Genomic DNA, 15,437 nt, shown 5'->3' with positions numbered 1-15,437 from the left:
TGAACTTGAACACAAAGACAAACACATCAGACAGTGACAAAGCAATAAAGTGAAACAGATGTACAAAGACAGAGAGAGCTGCTCCTATATCTTGAACCTGAGGGAACAGTCAGACAAAAGGAGATGAAATTCAGAGTGGAGAAAAGACAAGGAGAAGGAACCATGCAGCCTGTGAGGTGAAGTGAGGCAAAAAGCAGAGATAAAAAGGACAGTGATGTTGAAAAGACTGAGGAAAGAAAGTGTCTGGAATGTGCAGACTGGACGTCATGGTGTATTAATAAATCATTTCAGTAGAAAAGTGCAACTGCATTTGAGGCAGGGCTGGTTCAAACCAGACAGACCCAGAAACCAAGACCCCAGTGTGAACTCTAGGGACCATACCCTCAAACTAGCCCATCTCGGAATAATTTCACATAAAAGGAGGTACACAGTTTGTTCTGTTATCAATACAAACACGTTATCATTTACGGCCTAGCATGCTAGCGCTAGCATGTGCTATGGTTAGCCACCTCGTCTCGGCTAGTTATGTAGAAAGCCGTGCAGATTTTAACAGCTCACCCGGAGACTGGAGGCAGAAGACATTTAGAAACCCGTATCTCACTCAAAACAGCATGGATAGGTTTTTTTTCCAAGTTTGTATATGTGTGGAAGCACTATAGACACAAAATAACACCCCAAATCCCAGAAAAAGTGATTTCAAAACAAAAAACGGCAGATGTCAGAGTAGGGAAACGTGTCTGGTCATACTGTCTAAATACTGGTCCTAAAATAATTTTACTTATAAAATGATGTTGGTGTCTTACCGGTGTCTGAATACACTAAGAAAAAGAAAAGCATGGCTTGTGTATATCTAAGGCCATACCATCAAATCATATTTTTTATTAACAATGTATTAACAATTACTTATTAATTAACTTATTTTACTAGTCAATTGCAGCTATACGACAAAAAGAAGAACCAGTAGATGACAAACGGGTATTTTACAATAACACTGAATGCACCACTAACGTACCAACTGTAATTGAACATACCATTAGGTTATTTGTTGTTTCTCCAACAACTCTGAGTCTTTAACTGCAGGCTGTTGGATGTTGCAGTGATGGAATCATTTCAAGTATAATACTGCCACACGTTAACGTTACACCATTTAGTTTTAGCATGTAAACATATTACAGCAGCTAACGCTACCTGCAAGTGAACTAGTGTTACGTCCGGTGATGTCTCTGATGTCTCTAATGTCCGTTTTAGAGCGCCAGAGAGCCGTGCAGGTATTTCAGTGGCACCAAAATGAGGCACCAAAGTCGCTTATTGGAGTTGTGAAGCTGTTTGGGTCTCTACTAGGCAGTGTGGAGGTACTGCCGGGACTGCAGCTGCCAGATACTCTGCAGAACTGGTTGATGGCGGCATGTTGATTGGCTTATGCCTATACTGCCAGTACAGACTGTATAATTATACATATATCTGTATCTCTATGCACTCCTTTGGTATGTTTAATAGTAGAATGTGAAAGGGTGGGAGAAAAGAAGAAAAAAAATTCTTATTCTCTAGAACAATTCGATGTTTGATTCTGATAAGTTAATAATCAAATATTTAAATTATATATATATATATACACACACACACTTTTTTTATTATTATTTAAAAGTTACTGCCTCCAGACATGTACAAATCAGGAAAGAGGATGGCAAAATGGACAACAACTTTTAACTTTAAGCAAGAGGGCAGAAAAAAAAAATGGCCAAAAGGCAAAAAAATAAAATAAAAGGTTTTTATATATATATATATATATATATATATATATATAAAAACACATGATCTAAGCACAAAATAATTAGGCTAAACACATACAGGCTGTTCTACTTTATCACATTACGTCTGACCACCTCATGTTTCATGTTAGAAGCCAATTCTCCACCTTTAAACATGACTGAGCCTCTGACATGGAAGATTACTGTGAGAGAAGGTGACTTTCACAAGCATGTTTAAGGCTTAACCATGGAATGACTACACAAAATAAAACCTCAGTAGAATTTTTTTTTTTTTATTAAAACTTGTGTGTGACAATACTGTATATGGCAAAATCTAACAAACTCAGATTTATATGTATTTTTGCATTGGGATGCATCAATAATCGGTTTAGAATCGAATCGTGAGGTGTCCAGAGATTCCCACCCCAAGAATGTGAGCCCACATTCCATCATACAAAACTCCACATTGCTGAACATTGACCAGGCATCCATGGCATTACGTTATTTATTATTCACCATTATGCCACTTTTAATGAATAAAACAGTTGGTCTGTGGGAATAAGACACTACGGTAGCAAGGCTAACAATAGCCATTACATGTGAGCTCATATTGACAAAGATTGACAAAATTGTGAGGGAAATGTGGAGACATTTTTGTTACCCACTAAGAACGATGATCCTAGATCGCACTGAGACACATCGACCAATCTCTAATACAAAGATTGGTGACCAAAGAGAGCCAGCGTCAACATTTTGACAATGTCAGAAATGTAAAGGGCCCCTCCAATCTTACACGTGTGACCATCAGTTTACTGGTCACGGTTACTATTACTCAGCATGTAAATACAGCTGTATAATGTTTTCTGTGGCTCTGGAGGAGTTTTTCCAAGTCTGAAAAAAATAACTCAAGTTTCATTTCTTGCTTGAGCTCTGAGTACAAATCTTCACAAAATCCGAGAATTGCAAACTGGTTACGCCAAGTCAGGGAAGATCTAATGAAGTTGTATTATGAAAAAAAAGACACAAAAAGATACAGTCTGACAATGATTACAAATAAGATTTTATTAGACTTTCTTAGCACCATGTGCAGTTTATCTTTAAGTGAATAAGGTCCTTTAGCCATCAAATTTTGATGGTTGGTTATATTACATTATTTTCAAAATAATCTGTGATTGGACCATTTGGGATATACCTGCATCAGTGCCCTTTGTTTGTTGATGTGTTTTTTGTCCTGTGTATTTTAGGTTGAAGTGGTGTGTGTGTGTGTGTGTGTGTGTGTGTGTGTGTGTGTGTGTGTGTGTGTGTGTGTGTGTGTGTGTGTGTGTGTGTATATACCTGCTGCCGTGCTGGTCCTGGCTGAACTCCATGATGTGGCCAGCAATGTCTCTGAGCTGCAGGTTGGGGTAGCGGTTGTTCCTGAAGTCCTCCAGCAAGCGGCTACGGCCTGACGGCATCACGTCCGACATGCCGTATCGTAGTCGTGACGATGGGAACAGCTGACTGCTGGGTGAAAAGAGGGAGGAGCCTGAGCTGGCTGCGCTGCGGTACTTGGCCTCTGCTCCTGGAGCTGCAGAGATGAAACGCCCACTGCCATTGGTCAGGCCTCCTTTGTGGTCAGAGAGAATAGGGAGGTGATTGTTAGAACTGGTACTGTTCAAACTCTGAGTCTAATAGTCAAACTATTAGAAACACTGGGAGTAGAGGAAACCTGAAATAAAAGGCCTGAACCGAAAAACAAGACCATGGATTATTTTTTAATTGATGACACTGCAGTACTAAAATTTTGGTATCTTGAAAATTGCATTATAGCTATGCAGCAGAGAAACATAGCACTGGATGGCAGCACTGCCTCAAATATTGAGCTGGCATACATTAAGAATTATTATCCTTTAATGTGTTCAATAGCATTAGATTGTGTTGTTTGACATAGAGTCTAACCTGTGTTTAAAGTCAGATGCATTGTAAAAATTCTCAGGCAACATATGCGCCAGGTGGTATCTAAACACTTGTCTTTTGTATTGTTGCAGGTGGACGGCTTGATTTGTAACCTGGTAACATTTACAAATATTCTAGCTAGTGTCTGTACATATTGTAATTGAGGATGTCAGAGATTGGTTACCTCCTTTCAATAGCTGCTATTTACTACAGTTCATATCTTTATGACACCTTTAAAGGCTTAAAATAGTTAAAGCCAGGTAATCAATCTATCACAGTAAATATAAAGCCTTGACATGGCTCCGTCAGTTTGTTTGATTGTTGTTTCTTCACACTCAAGTGTTTGCATTACACTACACTCTGTCAACTGTCAATCATGACACACGAAGCAACAAAAGTCTCAGTTGTAATTATTCCCTGAGAACATGTTGCCGAAAAAAATGGAACAGATTTTGAGGTCGGTAGGACACATTGGTACCACTTGTTTAAAAACAATGTGTAACTGTTAACATCTAATTACATACTGTACATCAGACATTACAAACTCAATGTAGCTATGTGAACAATACATTTATTGGCTATGAAACTACACCAGGGCAAACATGTCCTGTTTAGGCCTAGAATAAGCATGTGACAGATCCATGTGATAAGCCAGGGTTTTTTCCGGCATAGAGAAATTTTTAGCACCCCCCAAAAGAGGTTTTTAGCCGGCGCCAAGGGAAAATCAAGTGCGCCAAATTGTCATTATGCCATCATTTGCATATTTGTGATGTCAGTACGCCATCATTTGCATAAAGCTTAGTGGTTGTGTCAGCAAGGTAGGTAGAAAGAAATAAAACCTTAGATCTTTAGCCAAATAATCCAAATTCAATACAGGAATTTATTTTGCTTTATAATTATTAAAAAAGATCAATAAAGAAACTCAAAGAAGGCTGGCTTGCCCAAGGCCAGGCCAGTTCAGCTGTGTCTTTCTCCCGTCACGTCCCGCTGTCTCTTGTACCTACACTGCCCCTTCTCCCCCGTCTACCTGACTGCGCACTTGTGCAGTTTTGCGGCACATCAGGAGTAAGGGAAGGGGAGGGACTGCTTCTCTGCTCCTCACAAAACAGATTCAGAGAGAAGTAACTGTTTTGGCAGCCACATGAGAGAAATACTTCATGTGCTCGCTGGACAATACTGGTGTCTTTTTTTTTTACAGAAAGCCACAGTCTTTTCTACAGAAATTCGCCAGATCTGTCCCTGGTTGCTTTTGTGAAAAAAAGTTGGGAAGGGGGTCTAAAAAGTTGCTAAATCTAGAGTTGGCAACACTGTATTCATGGAGACGCTGTGTACACGGAGGGCTGTGTATGTGAGTGTGTGTGTGTATATATAATGACAGAGAGACAGAGGAGAGCAAGGAAAGGAAAAGGAAAGGTATTTGATTTTTTTTTGTTTTTTGTTTTTTTTTAAATCAATGTTTGACGGCCGGTTGATTGGGTCGCGCACCGCCACAAAATAGTCTGTGTGTGAAACACTGCCTTATGTGAACATGTGGCTGGCTTTCCATGACATACATAAAGATGTTTTTACCATAAATTTGTGTCTCGAAATATATCAGAATGCAGGAAATGAAGTCTTTAAAACTCAAAATTTCCTGGGGGAGGACCCCTACATCCCCCGATTAATGTGTCAAAGGCCCATTCCAAGCCAGGAACCCTGCATGCGTCAACAAGATGATGCTAAAGTGACTCTCGTGGAGGGTTTTCAGCTGTGTCCTTAATAATAAAAGTTTCTGAAAATAATGGGACCAATCAGGTAAATTATGCTAATTGCTGTTCATAGCTGGTACTGGCTATGAGCTTAGTGTTTGAGTCACAAAGTATCTATTCAAGTGGCATTACTGTGAAACAAGACCCAGTCAACAATGGCAATCTGAATCACTTAAATCAAAGACACTTACCAAGATTGAGGTTGGATGAGGAGCTGTGGTTGGACAGGGAAGGTGGGGGTGTTAGGGAATGGGAGGGGCCCTGGTTGGGAAGGGGCATGCCCACAGGGCCAGGGGAAGGACTGAAGCCCAAGGTGCCATTATAGAAGCCTCCGTGGCCAATCGGAGTGAGGCTGGAGGGCGTGCGTTTGTACAAATCATTATTGCCCGTCAGGGAGTCCCGCCTGGAACCGCTGCCACCACTTGAGTTGGCCACTAGAGGGAGACAAAGATATAAATAAGATCAAGGTATCTTAAGGAAAAGTTCATTGTTGCTCTTCTGTTTTTGTACTTGTTTAACCATTAAGCTGGAGTGAGGAACTTTTGCCTAGCCCCTCTGGCAGTGAGATTAATTTCACAAACACCGTTTAAGTGCTTAAAGGAACATGCCAAAATATTGGGACTTAAACTTATTCACTGTAACCCCCAGAGTTAGATAAATCCATAAATACCCTTCTCATCTTGGTGTGTGTCGTAACTCTGTCCGACGCACCCTCTCAAAAAAAACAAAGCACTTCTATATCTGCTACTTGGGCAGAAAGATTTGCTTGCAGCACCTGAAAAGCTCCTTGGTGAGGAACAAAAAGTTGGCCTGTAGTTTGCTCAGAGTTGTAATAATAACTCTGCACAAGTAGCAGTGCTTCGCCTTAATAGTTCCCAGTAAGTATACAGTTAGAAGATTGCTGGGTCACATTATTTTGTCACTTATTGAGAGCAGTAGGCTAGTTGGAGCTGGTTACCTCCAGCATCTGTGGTAATCTAGGCTAGCGGAGGGTGCGCCAGACAGAGTTACAACACGGACGGAGATGAGAAGGGTATGTATGAACTAATCTAACCCCGGTGGATGCGGTGAATAAGCTTAAGTCTCAATAAGTTGGCGTGTTCCTTTAAAAAAAAGCAGTGGGATTTATAATAACAAAGTTTCATTATACATGTAGAACGGGCGCACAGATAGCTCAGTTAGTAATACAGGCGTCCGTGTGTATGTGTGTATATATATATATATATATATATTATATATATGTTTACTCCTCGATGCATTGGACTGGGTTTGACTAAGACCTGCGGCCCTTTGCTGCATGTCATTCCCCCTCTTTTTGTGCAATTTTATTTATTTATAATGTAAATGCTTTGTGTCTTTTTAAACTCGAAACTTGACTCTGAGTAACAAACGCACAAGAGTTCCTATGTGTGAAAACACAAATGGCAAATAATGCCACACACACACACACACACACACACACACACACACACACACACACACACACACACACACACACACACACACACACACACACACACACACACACACACACACACACACACACACACACACACACACACACACACACACACACACACACACACACACACACAGTGTTAATAAACTACTTGTTAGGAGTATAAATGAGCTGTATTGGCATCCTTCCCGTGCTTCAGAATAACGCCAAAGACACCACAAATCCGATATACTGAGAAATCCAGAGAGCTTTCCCTGGCAGTAAAAGGCTTACACAGAATTTTTTTTAACTTGTTTGGCAAATGCTTGAATGTAACAGATTTGCATTTGTAAAAGTTCCACACTTTAAAAGCTACATTTTATGCACGCCACTTACATTTAATCTATAAACACCAAAAAAATTCAGCTGACCACTCTGACACTCTCCAGCGGTAGACTGTACGGTAAAAGTGTATTCCTACCTGCAGTGCCAAAGCCTCCCAGCGTGGCCCCTAGTGTGGCACCTAGGGAGGAGGAGGCTTGCTGGCTAAAGCCCAAGGAGGCAGAACCTGGTCCGGGCTGGCCAGAGCCCTGTGAGAAAAGAGAGGAACTCTGGGAGGAGGAGCTGAGGGAGGAGGATCCATAGAAGGAGCTTCCACCCAGAGCGCCACCAGGGCCACCCTGCTGCTGAGCCTGCTGGGACGTCATGGCACGAAATGGACCATTGGCCCCACCGCCTAGACCACCATTGGCGCCACCTGCAGAGGCTGCTGCTGCTGCAACTGGAGGGAGAGACAACAGAATAAGAAGGTTTCCCTTCTGGCCCACCAAAGTGTTCATTCTAACAACTTCCAAAAAAATCATCTAACCATATCTAGCATGCTCTGCATTGACATGACATTCAGAACATGTTTTTAAAGACCATGATGTGCAATCTGTTGTTTCTGTGCACAATATCCTTTGTCCCGTTGTTAGGAGTGAACTGGGACAGGCCAGACATTTGAGACACTGCGTGCATTGCCGTCTTACCTGCTTGTGCTGCAGAAGGAGATATGATGACAGAGGCAGGGGCCATGAGGCGGACAGGGCCACTCCTACCTCCAGTGTTGACCACAAGGGCCCCCGTCTGATCATAGTAGGCTGCAGGGGCCAGGACTGGGTAGCCTAAGAAAAAGACAACAAAGGAATATTCAGAGTTAGGCCTGCACAAGTCGGGGAAAAATCGGAATCACGATTGTTTAGCTTAGAACTGATATCACGATTCTCTGCCTTGATTTTTTTCTCACTAAATTATTGTTTATTGCACACATGAACCATGACAAAACAAAACAAATTGGCAGTACCAAACATAGATTGTTTTTGGCATCTATAGCACATTGCGCATCACCACAAGCCTGTAAACATAGAGGCTCCAATGAAGAGAAGGGAGAGCATTGCAGCGGTTGGGAGCACTTTAAAACTTTTATACAGTCTGGGTTTAAAACTCACAGAAGAAAGTAGTAGCGTTTGTGATGCAGTTGGCTCGTAAATGAGAATTACAGTATTAAAAAAATAGATTTTTGTTTTTTTTAAAGTAGAAGAAGAAAAAAAATTAAAATATTAAAAAAAATTAAAATTGTGAACAGGGTGAATTGAGATCACGATTTTATAACAATTAATCATGCAGGCCTATTTGGAGTGTACCTAAATGTGTTTTAGCATTTCCTTTCTTTCATGTAGCAATAGACAGTGGTGGGTAGTTTTAGACTGAACAGTCAGACTGAACAGTTTTAGAACTTAAATATCTGGAAATTGTGCAGTATTAGCAAATGCAATTTTTTACTCATTTAGAGTTTTGCCAAAGTAATAAAACCAGTTTTGCAGAGCGTCACACTCACCAGGGACTCCTGCTGCTAACCCCTGTCCAAAGGCAAGGGCTGAGTTGACTGCTGCTGCTGCAACCAGCTGGTCATTCTGCTGACTCTGTTGACCTTGGCTAGGGGTCAAAGGTCTCTGGTTGCCACCACCACGCATCACCTTCACCAAAGGAAGAAAAACAAGAGGTATTTCAATCATCATCAATACGTAAACTAATACAAAAATGGTGCTCCAAAATCTGTTACAAAGCAGAGAACCTGCAGTGTGCTGTGGAACTTTTTATCATGTTTAGATGTTCACCTAGTTAACTTCTGAAATAATATGGCCACACACAGAGATACAAATGGTAGCACGGAATAAATAGCCAGGATATAACAAATTCCCTTTCATTAGCATAAGCATACATGAGCAAAGCAGGAGTAAATAAACAGTTGGATGAAACATTTCCTGCTGGTTGGTTTAGTATCTACACAAGCTAAAAAGGCTTTTCTGCTCATAGATCTAAGACGAGCAGCAGTAACACTGAAAGCACATTTCATCTGGCAAGCAGAGCTCTGACAAAAACATCTTGAGCCACGCAATCAGTGTGCCAGTTTTTTGGCAAGCAGCCGACTGACCTGCTGTTGGTTCTGCTGGCCCTGGTTTGCAGCCTGCTGATTGGCCGAGTTGTTGGCTGCAGCAGCCTGCTGCTGGAAAAGGTTGGCAGGATAGACCCCCCAGGGGGTCACACCGTAGTACTGGGGAGGCATCACTGCCGGACCTAGACGCAAACAAATACGCAAAATACAGGTGAGCTAGGACAACTGTCTGTAGTTATACACATCTTTAAGAAATCTGTATCAAATTGCTTAACAATCCTTCCAACAGCATCTTAATGGAGCTCAGGTTCCATTTCAAAACACATGTCTCACCGAGTGTAGCGGCAGCAGCGAGTCCGGCTGCGTAGGGGTCTGTCCCTGGTGGAGCAGCACTGATGATGTAAGGATTGGGCACAAAAGCTGGGGCCAGACCTGTGAGCACATGGAAAAGGTGACCCAGGGCCAGAAGGTTCACAACTACTTACATACTCAATCAAAATTGTAATTAAGATTCTAGATACTAATTTAAAAAGTAAGCTTTCCAGATTTGTTAGGTTAGCACATGACCAAAATGTTTTTGAGATAATCCTTAGGCTTGTTAAGCATTACTTGCCTTTTGGTAAACCAAAGAATTATTAACCTAGCGGTAACTAGTTACAATCGGACTGCAACAACATGTAGTTTCTTGCAACTTATATGGTAAAACTAGAAATTTCAGCACCCACTGAGTCACTGGTACTGACTTACCAACATTTGCAATTCGTGGATGGGGTCTTAATTTTGGTCTGACATTTAAGGTGAAGTTAGATTAGTAAATGATATATAATATTACTTAAATAAAAGGCTTAAATAACATGATATTGACATTCAGTTCTCCTGCTCAATTGTCCATGCATGCACACATACACACTCTCTCTTACCAATGTGAGGCTGCTGTGCTGCTGCCAAGGCATACTGCTGTTGCTGGGCGGCTGTTAACTGCTGCACTGCTAGGGCGTTGTTTCTCTGGAACAGCTGCTATCAGCACATCAACAGGTGAATCACATTTTAATCTCAAGTAGAGCTAATGACAAATGTTTATGTCCTACTCCCTGCCTGCTCTTCTTACCTGCTGCTGGTTGGCGTAATCGAATAAGCCCACAGTGGGCGCAGAGTCCATGGTCATCTGGGAGTTGTAGTCAAACTGAAGCGGCTCCATCACTGACTCCATGGGGTCCATGGTGACACCACCTTGTTCCACGCCAGAGAAGTCCTCAGGAGGTTTGGGGCCTCCACCACCTCCCAGGGGTGTCAGGCCATCAGCCCCTACAACCCCTGGACCCCCAAGCAGGTCGCCCTCAGGACCAGGGGCCGCCATGTTGCCTGGGGGACGACTGCACGGGTAAGAAAGAAGGAGTTAAGTTTATATCCAAAATGCTGATTGTAAAGCAAGAAGCATTTAAAGTTGTGAGTGGGTGTGTGCCTCCATCACGCTGAGCCCTACCCATACTCTTTGACATCAACATCAAGGCCGTTCTGCACGGGGAGCCCATTAGGGTTGATGACGTCGTTAATTACATCAGCTTCAACTTCCGTCAACTCTTTCATTTTCTCTCCTTCAAACGATGCTTTTGGCTTGTCCCTCTTCTCCTCCTCCACCTCTCCATCTCGCTGTCCCTGTGTGATGGACAGAGACAAGACATAGATGAGTTGATAATGTAACAGTGACAGATTGCAAACACAAGACACAGGGTGAAAAGGACAGGCTGACATGGACAATCTGAAAGACCCGTCTAACAGAGGACAAACAGTAAGAGAAAAATGACAGATAGGGTGTCGAGTTTATCAAAAGACGTGACGCTGAAGGACTTTCATGAAAGTCAAGATTGTAACGACTAGAAAAATAGTAAGAGAGAAAGAAAATGGATTATAAGGAAATGTGAATATGTAATACAGAACACAGTTCAAGACTTACATAAGGTCCTTTTCGGAGGCATGAATCTAGTTTGTCAGCCGGCGAGGAGGAGAGAACGTACTCCACCATGCTAACTCCCAGCCCTCCACTCTCAGAGCGCGGTGACATCACCGAGCCCACCCCGACTTCTCCACCGCCATGGAAACCTTGTCCTGGCCTACGAGACACCATGATTGGCTGAGACACTGAGTGATCTAACAGGAGAAGAAGAGGGACTGTTTAATTATAGTCATGCATGGGGGGGAAAGCAACCGTTGATCCACAGGCATGTTGTTTAGGCATGAAACTAGGGATCGAACAAGTAAAAAATGTGTTGTATGCTCGTGTTTCAAATGTATGTTTTGTGTGTTCTGTTAATATAAAAATGTTAATAAGAAAAAATTAAGATTTGACAATGAAAAAGTGGGACAATGTTTCTTATGTTATAAGCCAGAATTTTGTTAAGGCAACCCGTTAACTTATTTTGTTGCCAAACAAAGAAAAGCATGTTGAAATTGGCAATGGCAATGGCAATGCCCCCCCCCCAAATCTTTTTACTGAAAATGTAAATACAGTCATGGTTCCAATTTCAATGGATTGATTGATAGGTGTCACGAGATCTTGTCTAAAACATGACAATATAGAAGGGTGATTTCACTTTGCCATCAGCTTTTGATTATGACAGGAATCTGAATATATGTTTTCCAACACTAGATAGGGATTGTTCTGGTGGTTTCTCAAAGTCCTTGATAAACAAAACTGCCATGTTTTACAAACAACCCTGCATTATTGACAGCCTACTGTCTGCCACCATATCACAAATGTAAGACTCGTACATACCTGAGGCACCCCATGCACTGTCCCTCCACTGGTCCAGAAAGATTCCTTTTGGTCCATCCTTCCCGGAGTCATCCGTCTCCCAGAACTTCTTACCAGTTAGCAGCTGCTACAAAGTCACAGGAAAGCAGAGGACAAATAGGGCGAAGGGGAAAAACAAGGTAAAAAGGTTGCCCAGATATTGAAAGCACATGGCCGAAGTGGGAAAATAAAAAAAAGCTCTATCATGCAGTGGTTAGTTTGTATAACTGACCAACTGAGCAGAAAGATCCTCAAACAGGATAACCTTTAGAACGTTGTTTGATTTGATTTTAGTGTTAAGCTGCATTGCAATTTCCAGTAATACACACATCTGGTTGAGGTACTTGTATCCCTGACTGCAACCCAAACAAACAAGTACAGGCTATTCTAACTGGGTGAGTGTGGCAGAAACAAAATAGCACACAACCACAATTAAAGCCAGTTTCTAAGAGCAACCACAAAAAATGTGGGCTCATTTTTGAATAGTTTTTGGTGTTTGGACTTACTCTAGGAGACTCCAGCACCCATCAGAAGCCCATTAGAGTTTATCTCCATATCCCTGGTCACTTTTTATTCAGCACCTCTCTTGCTCTAAAAAAGGTATCTTGTTTCTGTAAATGTGATTAGTATCTTTTGGCAACGGGAAACTCGTGGTTGAATGGGGAGTCATAATCTGAAAATGTGTATGAGCCAAACATTATTCACCCAATATGAGATACAAATGGACATACATCAGCAATCGGTTCAACAAACCAAAACTAATTGAAGGCACTGGTCCAACATTAACAGAATTACTAAGTGGACTGTGTGTAATTAATGCCACCAGTCCAACCAGCTTAAATAAAAAACATCTCTGCTCAGTCTCATCTTTCAGAGCTTTTCATTAGGGAACAACAATGGCAACATAAATCAACACTTTTGGCTCAAAGGCCTGCCACTAAGCAATTACTCCATATCTCTTTCCTTGATTTCCTACTATTCAAGTTTGACTTTCTGTGAGCAATCCATCATGTGCTCGTTCAGTCAGGCTCCTGTTGCCAAGTGTTGACAAAGCATTTGACCTTTTCAGATCCAGGGAGTTTTGTTCTTTTAAGAATATTTTTTTGGCTTTTATGGCCTTTTTCAAGAGAATAGCTTGGAGACAGGAAAGGGGGGGGCGCTGCCAAGAACTCAGCCTACATGGGGCACACACTCTACTGGGTGAGCTAGAGGTCGCCCCAAATTCATTGAGTTTAATCCCAAGTTTAAATATTAAAACTGTGCTAACATGCCTAAGTAACCACAGCCAAAATCCTTTATCAGATGAGGTATTAAAGCTGGCTCTCCAGGAACCATCATTTTATCGTAAAGAAGAGATTTGTGTGTCCCTATGAACCTGAGGGCTGTGTTGTCAGGAGCTTTGTGCTACTGGTAAGGTATCCCCCAGCAAAGTGGTCTCAGGTGAGGGGCCAGACAAAGAATGGTTCAAAACCTCATATGAATCACAGGGAGGGAGATAGAGTGACCCTGCCCGGAGGAAGCACCCGGCTGAGCACAGCTACGTTGGCGTTTACCCCGGTGAACAAGTACGGATCTAAACCAGAGTGGTTGTCTGTTGATGGACTTCTGTGCTAGTCATGGACTGACTATAACAAACACCGTGTTCAAATATAGGGATGCTCATAAGTGTACTGAGCACCCTTGGCCAAAAGGTCAATGATTGATTTTATAATTGTTTTGTCTGATCTGAGGCCATATGTTTTGGACACTTGGGTGAAGAGGGGCAGAGCTGTCAAATGATCACCATCTGGTGGTGAGTTGGGGTGGGGGAAGACTTTGGTAAATTGGGAACGCCTGGAGGAAGCCCCTGTCCAACAGACTTTCAACTCACACCTCCGGCGGAGTTTTTCGTGCATCCCCGTGGAGGCTGGGGGCATTGAACCTGAGTGGACAATGTTCAAAGTTTCCATTGGTGGTCAGGGAAGCCGTCCGACATGAGGAGGAGGATATGCTATCCCGGAAGGATCCAGAGCCTGCAGCCTCTGCCGTGAAAACGTTCGCCACCTCAGGAGGGGAAAGCGGGGAACCATCCAAACTGTGTACAGTAGTGATGGGATGCTGTTGACCTCAACTGAGGAGGTAATAGGGCGGTTGAAGGAGCATTTTGAGGAACTCCTAAATCCAGCTAACACGCCCTCTATGGTAGCGGCAGAGATGGAGGATGATGGGGGATTGTTGTCAATTTCCCTGGTGGAAGTCAATGAGGTAGTTAAGCAACTCCACAGTGGAAAACCCCAGGGATTGATGAGATCCTTCCAGAAATGCTGAAAGCTCTGGGGGTGGAGGGGCTGTCTTGGTTGACACGCCTCTTCAACATTGCGTGGAGGTCTGGGACAGTGCCTAAAGAGCGGCAGACCGGGGTGGTGGTTCCCATCTTCGAAAAGGGGGACTAGAGGGTGTGTGCCAATTACAGGGGTATCACACTTCTCACTCTCCCTGGTAAAGTCTACTCCAAGGTGCTGGAAAGGAGGGTTCGGCTGCTAGTTGAACCTTGGGTTAAAGTGGAACAATGCGGATTCTGTCTTGGTTGTGGAACTACGGATCAGATCTTCACTCTCGCAAGGATCCTGGAGGGGGCTTGGGAGTATCTCCAACCGGTCTACATGTGTTTTGTGGATCTGTAGTAGGCATATGACCAGGTCCCCTGGGAGATACCGTGGGAGGTGCTGCGGTTAATGTGGCTCAGAAAAGGGAAGTTTGGGGTTCCCTGCTGGAGCTGCTTCCCCCACGACCCGATACCAGATAAGTGGACGAAGATGGATGGATTGATGGTATTAAAGCTGCATTGTCACATTAGTCACCTTCTTCTAGACCACACATGACTCGCCATGCAACCTGATGTCTCACCTCTCCCATGGCGCGTCCCTCCAGAGCCAGAGCTTGAAAGTCATGGTTCAGCTCGTCCATGGACCGCACCTGCAGACAGAGTGCCCAGTTATGTCTCCCATACTCAACCATATGTAAAAACATAAACCACGCTGTAATTACCTATGTTAATTAGTAATTGCCTTGATAAATGATTTCTGGAACATTACAGTAGGCACCACTAAAATAAAGTTATGAAAGACTCAATAGATTGATTTAATTTGGCATTAGGGATGTAGGGATGGACAGTAAAAGTGTGTTCAAAATGTTCAGAAAGCACTGACAGGCCTACACAAGCTAAATTAGTTTCAAAAAGTGTAACAGTATTAATTATATTACAAAAATATAGGCAATAGACTTGTAAAAACTATTTAAAACTGGCCATTGAAACACTGTCAGGTAAGAACTTGAACCAGAGATGTCTGACTTTGAGATCCAG

General features: G+C 42.7%; 1 protein-coding gene and 1 long non-coding RNA gene across 5 annotated transcripts in view; one reads left to right on the top strand and one right to left on the bottom strand.

Annotated features, from left to right (window-relative positions):
• Positions 1–15,437, bottom strand: part of pum1 (pumilio RNA-binding family member 1) — a 29,052-nt gene that overhangs the window by 5,718 nt on the left and 7,897 nt on the right. The window contains exons 4-16 of one of the 4 annotated variants that reach the window (XM_032534988.1): positions 14,981–15,049; positions 12,077–12,182; positions 11,258–11,451; positions 10,787–10,959; positions 10,412–10,676; positions 10,224–10,320; positions 9,637–9,735; positions 9,343–9,485; positions 8,746–8,884; positions 7,898–8,032; positions 7,351–7,650; positions 5,623–5,865; positions 3,084–3,354 (exon numbers count right to left, since the gene is read on the bottom strand). In XM_032534988.1, the coding sequence (XP_032390879.1) occupies positions 3,084–3,354; positions 5,623–5,865; positions 7,351–7,650; positions 7,898–8,032; positions 8,746–8,884; positions 9,343–9,485; positions 9,637–9,735; positions 10,224–10,320; positions 10,412–10,676; positions 10,787–10,959; positions 11,258–11,451; positions 12,077–12,182; positions 14,981–15,049 (2,234 nt within the window). The remainder of the gene's footprint in view (positions 1–3,083; positions 3,355–5,622; positions 5,866–7,350; positions 7,651–7,897; positions 8,033–8,745; positions 8,885–9,342; positions 9,486–9,636; positions 9,736–10,223; positions 10,321–10,411; positions 10,677–10,786; positions 10,960–11,257; positions 11,452–12,076; positions 12,183–14,980; positions 15,050–15,437) is intronic. The other 3 variants (XM_032534989.1, XM_032534990.1, XM_032534992.1) reach the window with 3 other exon arrangements.
• Positions 6,943–15,437, top strand: part of LOC116701347 (uncharacterized) — a 19,253-nt gene continuing 10,758 nt past the window's right edge. The window contains exons 1-2 of the long non-coding RNA XR_004334900.1: positions 6,943–7,026; positions 10,755–10,757. This is a non-coding gene — a long non-coding RNA (uncharacterized LOC116701347). The remainder of the gene's footprint in view (positions 7,027–10,754; positions 10,758–15,437) is intronic.

The sequence above is a fragment of the Etheostoma spectabile genome, chromosome 14 (genome assembly GCF_008692095.1).
Source record: "Etheostoma spectabile isolate EspeVRDwgs_2016 chromosome 14, UIUC_Espe_1.0, whole genome shotgun sequence".
NCBI lineage: Eukaryota > Metazoa > Chordata > Actinopteri > Perciformes > Percidae > Etheostoma > Etheostoma spectabile.
This window is presented reverse-complemented; position numbering and strand designations above follow the sequence as displayed.